This window comes from Strongylocentrotus purpuratus, unplaced genomic scaffold, assembly GCF_000002235.5.
Source record: "Strongylocentrotus purpuratus isolate Spur 01 unplaced genomic scaffold, Spur_5.0 spur5_scaffold_21, whole genome shotgun sequence".
NCBI lineage: Eukaryota > Metazoa > Echinodermata > Echinoidea > Camarodonta > Strongylocentrotidae > Strongylocentrotus > Strongylocentrotus purpuratus.
In genome coordinates this window covers 15,539,770-15,556,613 of record NW_022145607.1, presented here as the reverse complement: position 1 = coordinate 15,556,613, position 16,844 = coordinate 15,539,770, and the positions used below count along the sequence as shown (strand labels likewise).

At 38.2% G+C, this 16,844-nt stretch overlaps 1 protein-coding gene across 1 annotated transcript in view; it reads left to right on the top strand.

Moving 5' to 3' along the window:
- The window catches only part of LOC593255 (vacuolar protein sorting-associated protein 13A), an 88,670-nt gene extending 72,248 nt beyond the window's left edge, over positions 1-16,422 (top strand). The window contains exons 53-72 of the mRNA XM_030994176.1: positions 355-435; positions 995-1,191; positions 2,274-2,385; positions 2,869-2,997; positions 3,211-3,297; positions 3,947-4,168; positions 4,683-4,766; positions 5,307-5,417; positions 6,069-6,221; positions 7,146-7,277; positions 9,477-9,610; positions 10,156-10,291; positions 11,035-11,146; positions 11,714-11,862; positions 12,426-12,668; positions 13,104-13,238; positions 14,097-14,248; positions 14,737-14,839; positions 15,433-15,555; positions 16,282-16,422. Of these exons, the coding sequence (XP_030850036.1) occupies positions 355-435; positions 995-1,191; positions 2,274-2,385; positions 2,869-2,997; positions 3,211-3,297; positions 3,947-4,168; positions 4,683-4,766; positions 5,307-5,417; positions 6,069-6,221; positions 7,146-7,277; positions 9,477-9,610; positions 10,156-10,291; positions 11,035-11,146; positions 11,714-11,862; positions 12,426-12,668; positions 13,104-13,238; positions 14,097-14,248; positions 14,737-14,839; positions 15,433-15,555; positions 16,282-16,422 (2,736 nt within the window). The remainder of the gene's footprint in view (positions 1-354; positions 436-994; positions 1,192-2,273; positions 2,386-2,868; positions 2,998-3,210; positions 3,298-3,946; positions 4,169-4,682; positions 4,767-5,306; positions 5,418-6,068; positions 6,222-7,145; positions 7,278-9,476; positions 9,611-10,155; positions 10,292-11,034; positions 11,147-11,713; positions 11,863-12,425; positions 12,669-13,103; positions 13,239-14,096; positions 14,249-14,736; positions 14,840-15,432; positions 15,556-16,281) is intronic.
- The last annotated feature ends 422 nt before the right edge of the window (positions 16,423-16,844 follow it).

The following is a 16,844-nucleotide window of genomic DNA, read 5'->3' as shown; positions in this document are numbered from 1 at the left end:
TATTTCGCGGGAAATGTCGATAGTCATTTTGTACAAGCATGTATATATTCTAGTTTGTGCAGTAACATAATCAAATGCAATTTACGCATATTGAGAATCGTAGAAAGCAGTTTTAAAAAAATAATCTTGTAGTAAAGAGGACATTTCTGTCCCTGCTTTGAACTGCTTGGCCCTTTTTAATAGAAATCATTATCAATAACTAATGTTCAATTTCTTTGACAACTTTGCTCTCAGCCAATCAAATGCCACAATTTCAGAACTTTATATGTGTAGCGCTTGGATACTTTCGTATATTCTCAACCAAGACGTTAACATTTTGAGAAATAAATATATTTTTTTCCCCACAAAAAACAGTCTGACAAGATCTATGGGATTGTACGTGAGGTTGAGATCAGCCATGGTAAAGAGAGAATCAAACTCAGATCACCCCTTCAGGTAAGTCTAGTTTGTCTGCCAAAACGATATCCTTCAGTATACAATTTAATTCCGTTATTGCTCTAAGTAGAATTTTGGGGGTACATATTTTTTTGTGAATATATGGAGTCTTATGAATAAATAACATTTCATTGTATTGCAGTTGTCAGAAATTGATAATATTGTATCTGTCTTCCTTCTCTCATGAAATTATGATATTCCACATGCCATCGATGCCCACAATCAACTTTAAAAGCATTGGACATCATTTTGGAAAAGTCTCATCAAACTATGTAGTTCATATTCTTGATGTTAAAGTTATATAAAATATATAAATATGCTATGCTGTGCTATTTTTGCTGCTGCTGCTGCTAATTAAATGGTTGTTTAAAATTCTTAAAGGTGTTTACATGTATGTAAAAGACTGCATAAAGGAAGTGTGTCATGAAAGTCTTTGACTGCAAGTCTACAAAATATTGTCAGAAATCACTCTTGGTACCCATGATCTCTAGCCACATTTGAATCTCACAATCTCTCTCTCTCTCTCTCTCTCTCTCTCTCTCTCTGTCTCCTTGAGCAGGTAGCCAACCACTGTTTGGTGGCAGTGCAGCTGTTCTACAAGAAGCTTGACCTGCAGACCCTTCATGGGGCCATCATACCGGGGTTGGATGAAGAAGAGTTCACCAGTCTTGGTATCATCCAGCCGGACGAGGTGATGGACATACCGGTCATCGTGGCCTACCATGCGGGCATCTATGCATGTCCAGTAGACCAGGGGTAAGACAACATTGATAGGGATAGAGATGATGATGAAGAGGAGGAGAAGGAGGAGGATGTTGATAATGGTAATGATGATGATGTTGATGTTGATGGTCTTGGTGATGATGATAAGGATGATGATGATAGTGGGAATGATTGTAAATGTTGATGGTGATAGTGCTGAGAGTAATGATGGTGATGGTGGTGGTGATGGTGATAATGACGGCGATGATGATGGTGATGTTGATGGGGATGATGATGATGATGGTGATGATGATGGTGATGGTGGTGGTAATGGTAATGGTGATGATAATGGTTATTGATGATGGTGATGATGGTGTTGGCGATGGTGCTGATGATGATGATGATGGTGGTGATGATGATGATGATGATGATGATTATGGTTATCATAATGGTGATGATAATGATGATTGATGATGACGGTGATAATGACAGTGATGGTGATTGATGATGACAATGGATGATGATCATGATGATGGCGGTGATAAGAAAGAGGAGGAGGAAGAGATGAAGGATGGTGATAGTATTGATAGATGCCTCATTTACACTGTTTAACTGGTTTCAGAACTTCTCATTCTTTGCACATTCATATCTCTTTCATATCATGAAGTTGACTTTCATCTTTACCATTTTTTTTTCTGGCCATGCTCATGCTTGCTCTGATCACATCAGTGATATTATTTTAGATTTGATTATCATTCACGATCTTGTTGGGATTGAAAATGTATGTCTATGCAATTTCATGTAAAAGCGTGCATGGCCCTTTCACATCAAGTAAAAAGTCTATGATTTGGCTATCTTTTTTTCACATGCTGTTTAGTGCATGCCCTTTTCACACAAACATTGTGAACTCAGACTTTAAACAAAGGTACAAAGGTAACACATGAAGTGCATATGTATGTCCTGTTCACATCAAGTAACTGACATCAGCTTTGGCCACTATTTCTACATGCATACCCCACTCACATCATGTACGCGATCTCATACCACACTATATGTTACTCTGTATACATGCAATGAAAATGCATGCCCCATTCACATCAATAAAATGATTTCAGACTTGAACATGTTGTTCATAGGTATGGTGTGAGTGAGAAGCCCATCCTGTGGAAGGATCTACAGGAACCTGCTGAGATGTCCTACCTCTGCCCACCGAGCAAGAGAGGAGCGCTTCCACCGTTTTACTTCAAGGTCAGTATTAAAGCCCCACTGCACTACTTATAGCTACTTGCGCCCTCTATATAGCAAACATTGGTCCCCCATGATCCTCTTTTTCTTATGCTGATTTGATGAGATAACCACCTGTCAGTGACCTTGGAGCATGGTCTTATCCCTCCTGTACACTAGTACAGATGGACTTTAACAATTTGAAATCATAACATATAGTTCAAGTCGGTACATTATAAGATGAATCATCCTAGGGATGTTGTTTTGCCACACTGAAGGAGAGAGAGAATGATATTTATACTCAATATTTTTTGTAAGTTGAACAGTCCATGCTTCTACTTGTGCATCACATTGAAGTATGAAGTACTGTACATAAACATGTATGCAGCAATGCACATGTAATATGTGAACTTTTGCCAGTGCCAAGAACATCTTAGCTCATGAAGATGTTAACAATTATGTTCTTATTTATTTCCTGAATTCTCTCTTATAATTTTTTTGCAACAGGTGAAGAGGAAAGACGAGAAGATCCCTCGCCCAGAGGGGTTAGAAGATGCCCCCTGTTACACCCTCAACCTCTACCCACCGGTCACGTTACACAACTACCTCCCCTATGATGTCGTCTATACCCTAGAAGTAAGTCGTAGAACTATGTTACTTTATGATATTTCATTCAGATTTCTTTCTAATTTATTTTTCCATATGTTGCAATAAGCTATATTTGTCAAATTCTCTGTGGAAACCTACAATCAGATGTCTTTAAATTCTTGTTTTACATGCATTATTGTACATGTACATGTTTCCATTATGTGGAAGCGTTCAATCTTCGTGTATTTTACTGAATCACAGGAGACAGGTCTAAAGTTCTTGTTGAAAGGAGACAAGATGGCGATATATTCCACCGATCTGTCTGAACCCCAAAGCATGAAAATTCAGGTAAGAATATAGGGGGAAGGGGAAGAACATGAGAGAAGCCATTCTTTTGTTTTGACTGTAACATAATTTAATTTTAATAGATTCCTATTAGGCTTTTAAAAAATTGTTGTTTTGCCCTTTGCGACCAACCCCAAAATACAGTCAGCTTTTTTAAAACCATTTTTTAAGAAAAAAATGTTTAATTAATAAAAAAATATGTAATAAAGCATTCAAAACTGAAACGTATCGAGGGGGGGGGGGATTTTTTTATTTTTTTATTTTTTTTATTAGCTGACCGACCCATGTGCTGGCACCTAAAGGGCAATACAACATTTTTTTTTAAACGCCTTATCCAGCTTGTATTGATATACATGTACACATAATAATGAGACTTATAATATTTTGGTTCTTAAAGTATGTAGCGCATTTAACATATTTATCATATACTGTTTGCACTTCCAAAGATCTTTGGCTTTGTACATGTACATTCTTGTTAGTTTAATGATCCCTGGCTGTGAAGTTGTTAAAACAAGAGACAAAATCACACACTAGCCTTTAATACAGTGATAATGTTGTTTTTTGACCTGCTTGAGAATAATGTGACATTGGACAGACTTGCAACACAACCATTTATGACAATATCCCCGATTTCTTGTTGTATTCCTGACAGGTCAAACAGTATCTCTCTGCAAACTGGGAGGGGCATCTCCCGGTCTCCAGGGAGATGAAGACAACAGAATCCATCACCATGGCAACCAAACAGGTTCACTCTGACCAGCGCAAGTACCTGACGCTGTGGGCCCACAGCTCCAGCGAGGGAGGATCATGGGATATCTTCCTCTACTCACCGTACTGGTTCGTCAACAAGTCAGAGCTACCGGTTGAGATAAGGGTGAGAGCTTTGATACGCCAGGAGAGCCAATGTCATTCTTTTATTTGAATATTATGGTCATTCTTAGGGTCGGTCACATGTGTAATTCAATGATCCATTTGGTTTAATCAAATATATCTCTATATGAAGAGTTTAATTCCAAAAGGAGCTAAATCCATTTTTGTAACTTCAGAGAAAAAAGAAATTGTTTAGCAGATTTTGTACAGTCTATGGAAAAGTGATTTTAGAAGGTGCATTTTTCTCATAATTGTTCCCAGAATTTAGATAAATGTTTTTGTTGAAAGACGAGTATTGGAGCAAACAATGTTCTGATATCAATAACTCAATTTTCATCAAAGTGGATTTAGCTCCTTTGGGAATTAAGCTCTTCATATGCTTGTGGAGAGAATTGTGATACTGTATATTTGTGGAACAATTGTCTTTACGAGACAATGTAACTTATTTCATACAGGTTTTCTTCAAACCCATCTCATTCTTTCTTTCTTTATGTGCATCTTTTTTCTTCTTCTAATAGGCATCTCGATCAAGGAAGATCTTCAGCACGCACTCCCTGAGTGATCCAGTTCTCTTTACGTTCTCAAACTCAAAGAGGAAAAAGGTGAGTTTGCAATTTCTTGGTAGAAAAATGATTAATATTTGGTATACACAAATTAACATGTCCATGCACTGTATACATTTTTCTGTACAATAATAATAATAATACCCAGTTTTTATATAGCACAAATTACAAGTAAATAGAGAAGTAGAAATAAAATAATAAGAACATAATAGCATGATAAATATCCAATCTGGAAACTACCTGTATAATACGTTGTATTGTATAAAGAATGGTACAAAAGTATGTTTGAAAAAGGAAAGACTTCAGCAGAGGCTTAAATAGATCAAGAGATGAACATTCTTTGATATCAATAGGAAGTTTGTTCCATAGTTGAGGGAATGCATGTTGAAATGTTCTATGCCCATATGATATTGTAGAAGGTCTTTCATGGTTGTTTCAAGTGAACTATTATTATAATAGGACTTCAACCTTTTGCCTACGTGAACCGGGTGGCTTCTGTATCAAGCCTATGGGAATAAATGGATTCAGGAGTCAATGGGTTCATTTTGCATTTACATTGTATTTATTGTTTTCTTTCAGGCCAAGCTGAGAGTGTTTGATTCCATCTGGTCATCTTCCTTCTCATTGGACACGGTAGGAAGTTCAGGGGTCGTCATCTGCAAGGACGAAGATCATGACAGAACATACCAGGTGAGTCAAAGATTTGAGAATTTGATGTTTGTATGCAAGCTAATTTACAGCAAAAATGCTTCTTCTGAATATCTAGGCAGCACACAGTGTACTTCAACATATGTCCTGTCCTGTCATGTTGTACATATTTAATGAAAGAGTCAGTGGATAAACCGAGAGCTTGGATTTTTATTTTCAAGTTATCGCTCTGTAAAGAAACAACATGCATGCAGGTACATGTATGTGCTAAACTACGATTGTCTGGAGCCCTGAAACACAGCTTAGTAATTAATCTATTTTTGTAATCCATATTTTTAGGATTCTGTAAGTTTTCATTTTCATTTTTGGTAGGATTTTTTGTTGTAAGCGCTTTGGGCCACTCTGGGAAAAGCGCAGTATATAAATAATAATAATGATAATGATAATAGTAATTGATTGCTAAGCTTTGTGTTAGATAAAATTGTCATAAAAACTTTAAGATCCTCCATGAGCCATAACTCAATGAATAAAAACAAATAAAATGTTTACATTGACACATTTATATTGGCAACGACATTTGATATCTTTTTCTATATCATCAATAATATCTCTTAACATATACTGTACTTGATCTTTCGTTGAATGATTTCTTTCATTTACTGTACTTGTGATTTCTTTTGTGCTTGCTTATAGTTTTGGCTGGACATCCGTATGTCTCACCTTCCCTTCACCAAGCTAGTCACCCTCACACCCTACTTCCTCGTACACAACAAGTCTGACCAGGAGCTGTCCTATGCGGAGGATGGGGTCAAAGCTGGGGTGTGGGTCAATATTAAACCCTCAGAGGTAATAAGGGCTTGAATGATTGGGGGAGGGGGTGAGGGGGAGCAGGGAGAGATGGAATGTGCAGAAAATGGGGTCAAAGCTGGGGTTTGGGTCAATATTAAACCTTCAGAGGTAAGGAGGGTTTGAATGGATTGTAGAGGAGGGGGGGGGGGCATGTACAAGAGTGCAGGGAGAGGAGGTGTGGGTTAGGAGGGGAAATGAGGTGGGAGTGTTGTTATAGAGGGGGAAGGGATGGTTGGGAGAGGGTAGTGAGGTTGGGAATTGGGGGGGGGGGGGAGGAGGAGGGAGGTTGGGATCTGGGAAAGGGAGTGCAGTCATCCACAACAGGAATGACTAAGAGCTATCTACCCTGAGGGTGGGGTCAAAGCTAGAATGTGGGTCAATATGAAACCTTTAGAGGTATAAAGAAGGGCTTGGAAAGGATAGGGAAGGCGAAGGAATATTGGGGGAAGGTGAAGGAAATTGGGGAATGGAAAAAGAGGTTTGAGGAGGTGATGGGAAGGGGGCAGTGTCATATCTGTTTCATTGTTTTACTATGTACAATGCAATCCCATGTACTTTATTTATTTTGTTGAAAATGGAAGTAAACAAAATGAAATGAAATGAAATATCTACAAGAATACTAATCAAGAGCTGTCCAATGCTGTCTAACGGGGTCAAAGCCTGGGTTTGGGTCAGTATCAAGGTCATCAAAGGTGAGATGGATTTCCTTTTAAAAGCCCATTAAGACCTTGGACCCGTTTTACAAAGCCTTTTTTCAATGACAAATGACAAAAATCAGTGACGAATCTCCTGATAACCAATCTGAAGCAAGGATTTCAGTAGCTTATAACAAAAAGTTTTGTGAAACACCCTCCTGATGATAACCAGGAACTTTGCGTTACTTGATGCTAGTTTTCTATCACACTTGAATTACTTTATTAGGTGCTTCCATTCTGGCCCGGCTCTGAGTCCATGAAGCTCATACTGCGGAGGTCAACGACCCCTGATAACCTGAGTTCACGACCTTTCCTGATTGACAGACCCTGTACCACCGTTCTTAGAATGGAGAGAGGGGTAAGTCACATGACAGAAGTTACAAGCGTTCATTATTGTACTGTGGGACATTGTGTGCAAGGTTAACATGTTTGTAAAATGACTCGAGGAAAATGACTGATATCAATGATATTATTGGCATCTTGTAAGTGCTTACATTTACAGTTGAAGGACTTACAGTTAACAACTATATACATAATTAATACCTTATGATATTCGTCCCAAGTTATGTTTCTTGAGAATGTGACATATTAAAGCTTACATCTTAAAAGTATTCAACAAAGGCAATAACATTCATCCAGTCCATCTTTCATTTGTGAGTAACGGAAAGAAGAAAAAAAGCATCAAATTTACAAGGAGTATGACAAAATTCTGTTGTTAACTGTATATCCAGCATTAACCCTATCTAGCTTGGGCTAATTTGAAACTGCATAGCCTGGGGAGGGGGCTCCTAAGCCCCCCCCCCCCCACATGACCTCAACAGGCCTTAAATTTCGTCATTTTTAGGGCAAGGCCAGTTTGGCCTTGAGTACCTCATATTTTTAAGGGCACCAAGGCCAAAATATTTTTACAAAAAGGGCATCAAGGCCAAAATATTTTACAAAAAGGGCATCGAGTATGAGGCCAAAAAAATTGATTCTATTTTTGTTAGATGTCATGTGTATTTTATGAAACTTGTGCTGGATCAATTTCCCATGACTTTTAGCACCAGCTTCTTCACAGAATGTATAGAGGTCTACGGTACATACAAACAAGGCGGCGGCCCGCAAGCCTTAGATTTAGCAGCCAGGAGCAAGGGGCAATTTTTTTTTAAGTTGCCCTTTGCCACGGGAATTTACCAGAGCAAGGGGCAATTTTCCAAAAACAGATAGGCCCCTTATCTAATCATAAGTTCAAAGAGAGTCTACAAATGTTAATTTCATAATGTGAAAAGATCGAACGATCAATTTAATAACTTTTTAATCTTAACAATATGAACAGGAAAGATTGATTAAGAACATCAAACTTGCACATTAAACAGTATTTTAAAGTAACTAAAAATATTGATGAGCAAATGAATAATAAATTGTCAATTTCACAAACATCGAAAGTCAGAAGGACTTGGCAAGTTTACCGGGCCGGGTATCCCAAATCAAAATCGCACCTCACACACAAACCTTCCGCCACTCTCTCGGTAGTAGGAGCAAATTTGAAGAAATTATCTTTTTAACTGTTGTATAGAAAGGTCTAGATAGGCCTAACTAATGAAATAAGATGAAAAAATGTCCTTATAGACATTCGACAGGTGAAAGTGACACGCTCAGCTCAGTTGCGTAACGTGCATTCACGAAACCAAAATCGTTCCTCGCACACACACTCTCGCCACTTTTGGTGGGAAGCTGTCGGGCTGGAAGTTTGCCAGCGAAACCGATGCACCCTCGGAGATTCGCAGCGCGTAATTTTACCGGGACTCGAAACGTTCGTCTTGGGAAGCTGGCGGGGTAGCTTTTTGAAGCGAGGTCGGCTGGTGGCAAAATGAGAGTAACTACGATCGAGAACATCGTAGGTGTTCTTAACTTAGTAATAAGATAATTCTAAATTCTATTTGAGATAAAATAATAAACTAGACCTACAAACAAACCTCGACAGATCTCTAATGACTATTTGAATGCTTGTTTATTTCTCCATTTGACGATTTGTTTTCTTGATCCTGGCCTTCGATTTGTACGTACGTACGTGCGTGCGTCAACAGCATGCACCATATGCATATCATGCGATCGCATGAACGTACGTACGTGCGCTAGCGCATTGCCTATATAATAACAAAGGGCGCATTTTCACGGCACTTGCGCCTTATTAAAGCACTAAATACGAAGCTAGAAGAGAGCTCGTGGGCGGCAGACTGTTCGTGATTCGTGTATTTTTACTGTTCTAATAATTTATGGGCGCATTTTCACGGAAAACACTTGCGCCTTGCCGTCTAGTTTAGATGATTATGGGCGCAATTGGTGGTTTTATGTGCGCAAATTAAAAAAAAAAAGGGCACGTCCAGTTGGAAAAAAAGGCACGTCGGCCAGTTTGAAAAAAAGGGCACGGCCTTTTTGGCCGTGAATTTATCTTTTTTTGGGAGGGCACCGCGGCCAGTCATAGGGGCATCGACGGCCTGGCCGTCGATGGCCGTCGATTAATTTAAGGCCTGCCTCAAGGCACTCACCAGTCTTATACCATATCTCTTTACAGACTGGTATCACAATTCAAGTTGAAGGAGGTGTTCAAGAGCCTACTACTATTACATTCCTAGCATATACCTCAGGACATTCACCAGTCCGGTTAGATAACCTGTGTGATGACCTCAACCTTAGAATCAATCAAAAGTAAGTCCCCTCTGAAAAAAGAAAACAATTTGATGTGTGTTTATGCTTATTATTGTATGCATGGAATAACATAGCATTACTGTGTTGCCATATATTAAGGCATGTTTCCTGGTTTTCTAAACTGATGAAAGATGTTTCTCAGGCACAATAATCAATGAAGTTCTAAAGTCCTATCAACTTGTACAGAGCTAAGATTAATATCAAATTACGATTGGTTTGACAGGATTTGAACCTGCATATATGCAGAAGTGTTGGATGAGCAGCAATTAGCATTAGAGTTGCATATCTACATGTATGTCATAAAAGCTAAATTTACACATTGCTTTTTGAAAGGTATACTTGGCCATCAAACCAGTCGTCTATAATCTGCGTTTTAGTGTTATATTAGGAGTCGCAAATGATTTTAAATCTCTTACTCATAATTAATAATTATGTAGTGCAGATGACCTCTCATTGCCATGTAACAATGTGGCAAGTAAAAATTGACAGAAAATTGAATGGTAATCATTAAAGTGATAAAAAACTATGAAACATCTTTTTTGCAGGAACAATGGAAGCCGTCACCTAGTGCGGCCTCACCGCAGTCTGCTGTACACATGGGATGACCCCACTGCAGAGAGGATCCTGATGTGGAACCTCTACAATAGGAATAAGAAGAGCTTTGAATGCCTAGTTGAGCAGGTAATTATTGCAATTACTCAAGTAAAAATGATCTTATGGTCTAAAGTTTGTCAAGTTTCAGAATTGTATTCATTTATTTTGAAAAATTCCCTAAAAAGGAATATATATGTAGTTTAAACACATGGGCCCATATTCTGGTGGAATTTGAACCTGATCTACATTTGCCACACTCAACCCAGGTGATGTAAATGGGTACCTGGCAGAAATTAATTCCTTGAAATGCTAGAGCACAGTAATGGTAGCTATGCTAAAGCCAGGGTAACAATCTCCCTCTGCGCCTCAGAATAGTTTACTAGATCGATGACGCATAACAAATGCTGTAGAATTATTATTATTATTTAGACTTCTGTCTGAAATTGGGTAAAGTAAGTTAGTCTGAGGTCTGATTTTTTTTTTCTTAAATTGTTAAACATGATACTGAATTTCACTGAATTAGTACAAATGTGGACCATAGAGGATAGATCACTTATTTCTCTTCAAATTGGCAATTCTATAATGCTACTTCCTTCTGACATAAAACCCCCAATAACATGCATCTGATTAGAAAAGAAAATGCAATACATTGCATTTACTCAATTTTATGGGATAAATGAGTGTGTATTTTTCCCTTGCATTGGAAAGTTGGAGAAAGTGGTGCTGATTTCTGTGAATATTCATCCTTCAAACCGCAATTTATATGATTGTATGCACATAATTTAAAATACTGCCAACAGCAAACACTTTTCTTGTTTTTTTTTCTCCAGGATGGTTGGGGTAAGGTGATGGTGAGCTTAGATAGTGTAAATCGAAGCACACTGCCTGGTGATGGACTCTATGTAGAGGGAGATGATGCAAGCGTCTATAGCACCGATGATGGTGAGGATGAATTATATGAATGAGATGATTCTTGCAACTTTCTGTAGTTATCTTTACAAGGACTTTTGGCTATAATTATTTATTAGAAAAAATACATGTAATTGAGAAGAACAAAATAGAATTGAATATTTAAGTGTTTTTTTTTAGTAGGTACATGTACATGTACATAAAGGAAATGAACACTAGCAGCTCTTTGAAATTCATTCTCCTCTTTTCAATATTCTTTCTCTGATTTTTTTCACTATTGCTGTGTTTTTAACAAAGCAATAGTGAAAACCATCAAAACTCTGCCAGTAAACATACAATCAATAAAGAATCATCAAACCCAAATTCATTGAAAATGTAAGGTTATCAGTATTGAATTTCTTTGTCATTGTCAATCTTTTATTATCTTGAATGGTTGAATGAAAATACAATTTCAGCGTGATTGTTGTATTTTCTGAAGAGATTATTTGCGTACATGTATGATTTACATACAGTTTTATGTGCCAAATTAATTTTACACCAAATTCAGTTGCTTTTAAATCAGTTTTGGATTTATTTTCACATTCTTTATATTTTGTTCAGAGGGCGTGACAGAATCCGATGGCCTCCTCGAGCACCCTTTGATGAACAAGAAACAGAGAACAACAATCTACTGGGTGTCTTACATGGATGGGCTACAGAGGGTCCTTGTCTATACACAGAGCTCTAGAATAGCTAGAGCAGCAGCTCAGGTAATGATAAAGATGTTGATGATGGCGATGATGATAGTGATGATGATAATGATGATGATAGTGATGATGATATTGATGATGATAGTGGTAACATTGTTAACGTTACTTATGCTGCTGATGATGGTGGTGATGATGATGGTGGTGGCGGTGGTGATGAAGATGGTGATGTTGATGATGATGGGGATGTGGGTAGGGAAAGGGGGCTGGAGTTTGGGGGTGGGGCATAGAGAGGAAGAGGAATAGCAGGTGGAGGAGGAAGATGATGATGATGATGAGATAATGACACAAGAATGGTGAAAAGAGCATCACATTCATGTACCCTTTACTTGCTATCATTGTACATGTATCATTAGCCTTGCCATCAGAGTTATGTCCCCACACACAAAATGTGCACCATCTCCATTCCATTAGAATTATTCCTTTTGTTTTGGCAACCACTAGGGAATTTCAAGCCAAATTTCAGCCTAGGATTTCCCTCATCTACACATTCACCCATTGATTTCCCAAGTTAGAAGTGGTAAATATCAATCATGTACTTTGTTTATCCCCTGTCCTCTTTGCAGTCCAACGTCTCCGAGCCGGCCACCCTGGAGTTCCTAGCCTCTCTTCAGGGCATTGGTGTATCGTTGGTAAACACTGCGTATGAGGAGGTGGCCTATCTGAGTCTGTTCAGCTCCCCAGCCCGCTGGGAGGTGGAGTCTAAGGCTAACAGGTGGAAGGCACTGGGCATGGAGCTCACAGGGGTGCTAGAGAACGCCTGGAAACACGGACAGGAGGTCATTGTTGATGATAATGGAACGATACAGGTTGGTTCTCATGAGAGATTCCTGATTCATATAAATAACTGTATTTTTCATGATCTACACTGTATTTTTACTTGTGCTCAATAAATTCCATATTATTTCATGTAAAGGAAGAAAACAAAGACAATGGTGATGATGATGAGGAGGAGGATGATGTTCTTTCTGATGTTTAGACATTTATAGTTACATGTTCATGTAGAGTTCCAACTATCCATTGTGTGTTTAATGTACCACATTTTTACTGTTCACTTAAAATAGCGATTTATGTTGGTGCTGGTTATTGATTAGAAAGAAGAAAAAAATGGTTAGTCAAAGGAAATCTCATACACTTTATATGTGGAATAAAGAGTTGTCTGAAAGTCATTTCATAAATGTACATGTATCTGCACATTGTATGTATTCTTGAACTATATTTTCACTCATTCCTTGTTCGTGTAGGCTGATCTGAGAGCTCAAACCATTGCCAAGCCAGTACAGGGAGCTCTGAAGAGGATCCATAACCCAGGGTTGTGGATCCACTTCAGGAAGTCTGACCATCATCAGGGACTGCATCTCAAGATACAGAAGATACAGGTTAGTGGTGGTGGTGATGATGGTGATAATAATGGGGGTGGTGGTGGTTGTGATGATGGGTTGGTGGTGGTGGTGATGATGATGATGATGATAATGATGATGGTGATGATGGTGATCCTGATGATGATGGTGGTGGTGATGGTGACGATGGTGATGATGATGATGATGGTGGTGATGGTGATGATGATGATGATGATGATGATGATGATGATGATGGGCTGGTTGCGGTGGTGATGATGGTGGTGGTGGTGGTGATGATGGGCTGGTGATGTTGGTGGTGATAGTGTTGGAGATGCTAGTAGTAGTGGTAGTGGCCTTGACGATGTTGTTAAAATGTTTCTTGCCATGAAGCTGGTGGTTAGGATGTGAAGCTATGTGTAGTGATTATGGTGATGATTGGGATGGGGACTGGGGAAGAGGAGGAGCAGGAGGAGCAGGAGGATGAGGAAAAAAATGATCATGCCATTACTTTTTATGAAGATCATCATTAATTAAGGTTATTACTGTGTTGGAAATGATGCTGCTACTGAATCGAGTAGTAATGCTTCTGATGTTGATTATGATGTCGATTGTGATGAGCATGATGTCAATTTTGATGATCACGATGCTGGTAAATAAAGAAGAAAGTAACAAATATTTCAATTGAGTTCTAATACATTTATGTATCAACAGAAACTAGCATGTACACATTCAAAATCTGTTTGTGTCCATATAGAGACCATCTGAAAATTAAGCCAAGATTAATTCACACTCTTTTAACAAAATATATTTTCTCTCTTAACATCCCCCCCCCCTCCTCCTACCAAATAAGAGGCAATTTAATGGTTGCATTTTCTCACATACTTCTTTCATTATCAGATTGACAACCAGCTGTTTGATGCCTACTTTCCCAATGTACTACATGTGAATGCCCTGCCCAAGGATGTTCTGAAGAAGACTGGTCCCCGACCATTCGTTGAGGTGTCCATTCTCAGGAGACAGATGCCAGAGTATGGTGCCGACACTATCAAGTAAGTCTGAGAAAGGATAGATTACCAGACTTTTGCCTATCTTTACTTTTATATTAACATAGAGGGATGTGGGAGTTGCATTGTGTTGTGAGTAAGACCTTCTTTCAAAACTGTGAAATTCATTTTAAAGAATATAAATTAATTGCATTATTTTTTTTGACAAAAATGGAAGTTGGAGGGCTTTTGCAATATTAATACAGTCATGCTCAATCATCACATTTGTGACAAAGCTATTCTTTCTTCTTCACGATGTGGATATGCATGGGCTACATGTAGTGCAAAGCATTTGCATGAAGTTGAAAATATTTAAATACCCCATGATCATCTATTTTAATTTAATGTAATTCTCTAAGTGCCTTTTACATGTACATTCGATTTCATCTCAACAATTTATTTTCACATCAGTTTTCCACATCAGTGCTCTCCCAGGTGTTTCATCAACAATTCGCAAACAATATGTGTCAAATTGATTGGCTTATTGTCTACAGATACTTCAAGGTGCTGGTGCAGGAGGCTAGCTTGAAGGTTGACAATGGTTTCATCCTGTCTGTACTAGATGTCTTCTCACACCTGCAGGAGGAACAAGATGAGGCAAGCGATGGATTAGAAAGTTACTTGTATTCTCTACTTCAGGTTTTGTTTCAGTTTGAAATTGAAGTTGTGCTTTTAGTTGTATTTCAAGTTAGTGAAAAGTGTGATAAAGACCAGTCAGAGAAATTTCATTTTACATTAATTTTTTTTAATTTTTATCACAACTTTGTTGTGCTTACGGGAATATAGAAGATTTTTTTGAGTTGTTGTTGTTTTTTTGGCTTGTTTTTTGCCAATGGGGGGGGGGGGGGGCAGAGATAAAGACTTGATAAATTGTGAACTTTAGTCATATTCCATTGATTCTGTAATACTAATGTACATGTACTGTATCATTCTGAATTTACAATGTACGTTCATTAAACAGTGTGTCGCATGTAAAATATGACTATACAGCACTACAGTATAATCATAATCGAATTGAATTTCTAGTCACTTTCACCTAGCGATGGTAGTACAGCTGCTTCTGATAATGATAAAGGTGTTGAGAATGTTGATGATGATGATCATCATCATAAAAGTAGAAAATGGAGGTTGATATAAGATTTTCTGTATTCAAGATTTCAACAATCATTTTGGTTTTGTTTTTTGTGTAGGTGCTGTCATTGCGTACGGATCTGAACTACATCCAGAGTTCACTCAAGGAGACATCTAACACCATATCAAGCAGCACGGCCAACCCAATCTTCTTTGAGTTCTTCCATCTATCTCCACTCAAGGTATTACAAAGGACATGTCATTCAATGTTTTCTGGCATGATACAGTCAAACCTGCTTTTAGTGACCACCTGTCTACAAAGACCACATTTTTTGTTTCCCTCGAAAATAGTTTCTCATTGAAACATGTGCTAAAGGAACCTGTACTTAAAGACCACCTGCCAATAGAGACCACTTTTCTTGTCTCCCTTGGGTGGTCTCTATAAACAGGTTTCACATGCACACGCACATGCCTCACAAATAGTATTGTCATGATTCCAAAAGGAAAAGTGGACAGAAACTTGTTGAATATTGTGTCATATTGCTCTATCTAGAGATAACATGTGCTGGTACTGCTGGATAATTTAAATGTACCATACTGGATTTCTGATGAATTTTCATAATGAATATGTGTATGAATTACCAATTTGAGGCTATCACTGGAATGCCATCTGTAAAGAGAGAGTTTCTCTAGAGTTAACATCAAGGAGTCATTCTAATCTAAACCTATTGAATTGTAAGCTGGTTATTATTCAGGATGAAGCCAAAAGGAAATGCCTCTTGAATTAAAATGTTATAGTCTCTGAAGAATTATTGTTTAGTTTGTCATCAATAGTGACCATACCAATCCTCAACATCAAGCCTTCTCTTTCATCAAAAGTAACCAACCTTTCTGTTCATGTACCTTGGATGTGCAGTACATACAGTAGTCTTTACTTTACTCATAACATTTGTACTTTTTACCCTCAGTTCATAGTGAGTCTATCACTGAGTGGAGAGCCACACATAACCAGTGATAAGCCTGGATCCTTCCAGCGTGATCTAGGGCGTGTCCTTCTAGAGAGTATCGGCTCAACGCTTACAGAGGTCACCGAGGTAGAGCTCAAGTAAGTTACCAGGGGGGGTGTTTCACAAAACTTGTCATCAGTGACAAATGACAGTTTTTGTTATAAGCTACTGAAATCCTTGCTTCTGATTGGTTATCAGCAGATTTGTCACTGATTTTTGTCATTTGTCAGTGATAAAAGGCTTTGTGAAACGGGTCCCAGGAAACACTTTCCGTACCTTAGTTCGCAAGTCCCCAAAATGTACCTTTTATAGTTGTTTACTTAGGACTTATTAGGACATCACCTTTAGTGGTATTTGTATCATCAAATGATTAAGAATGTTTGAATTGCACATGAATATGTCTTTAAGTGCTTGAAAAGTGTCCTGCAAAATAGTTTTCAGTGAATATAGTCCAGGCATTTCGTGAAAAAAAAGGGGTCAACCTCCCACTAATTGCAACAGAAAGTCTGTCAATTGTTTTATAC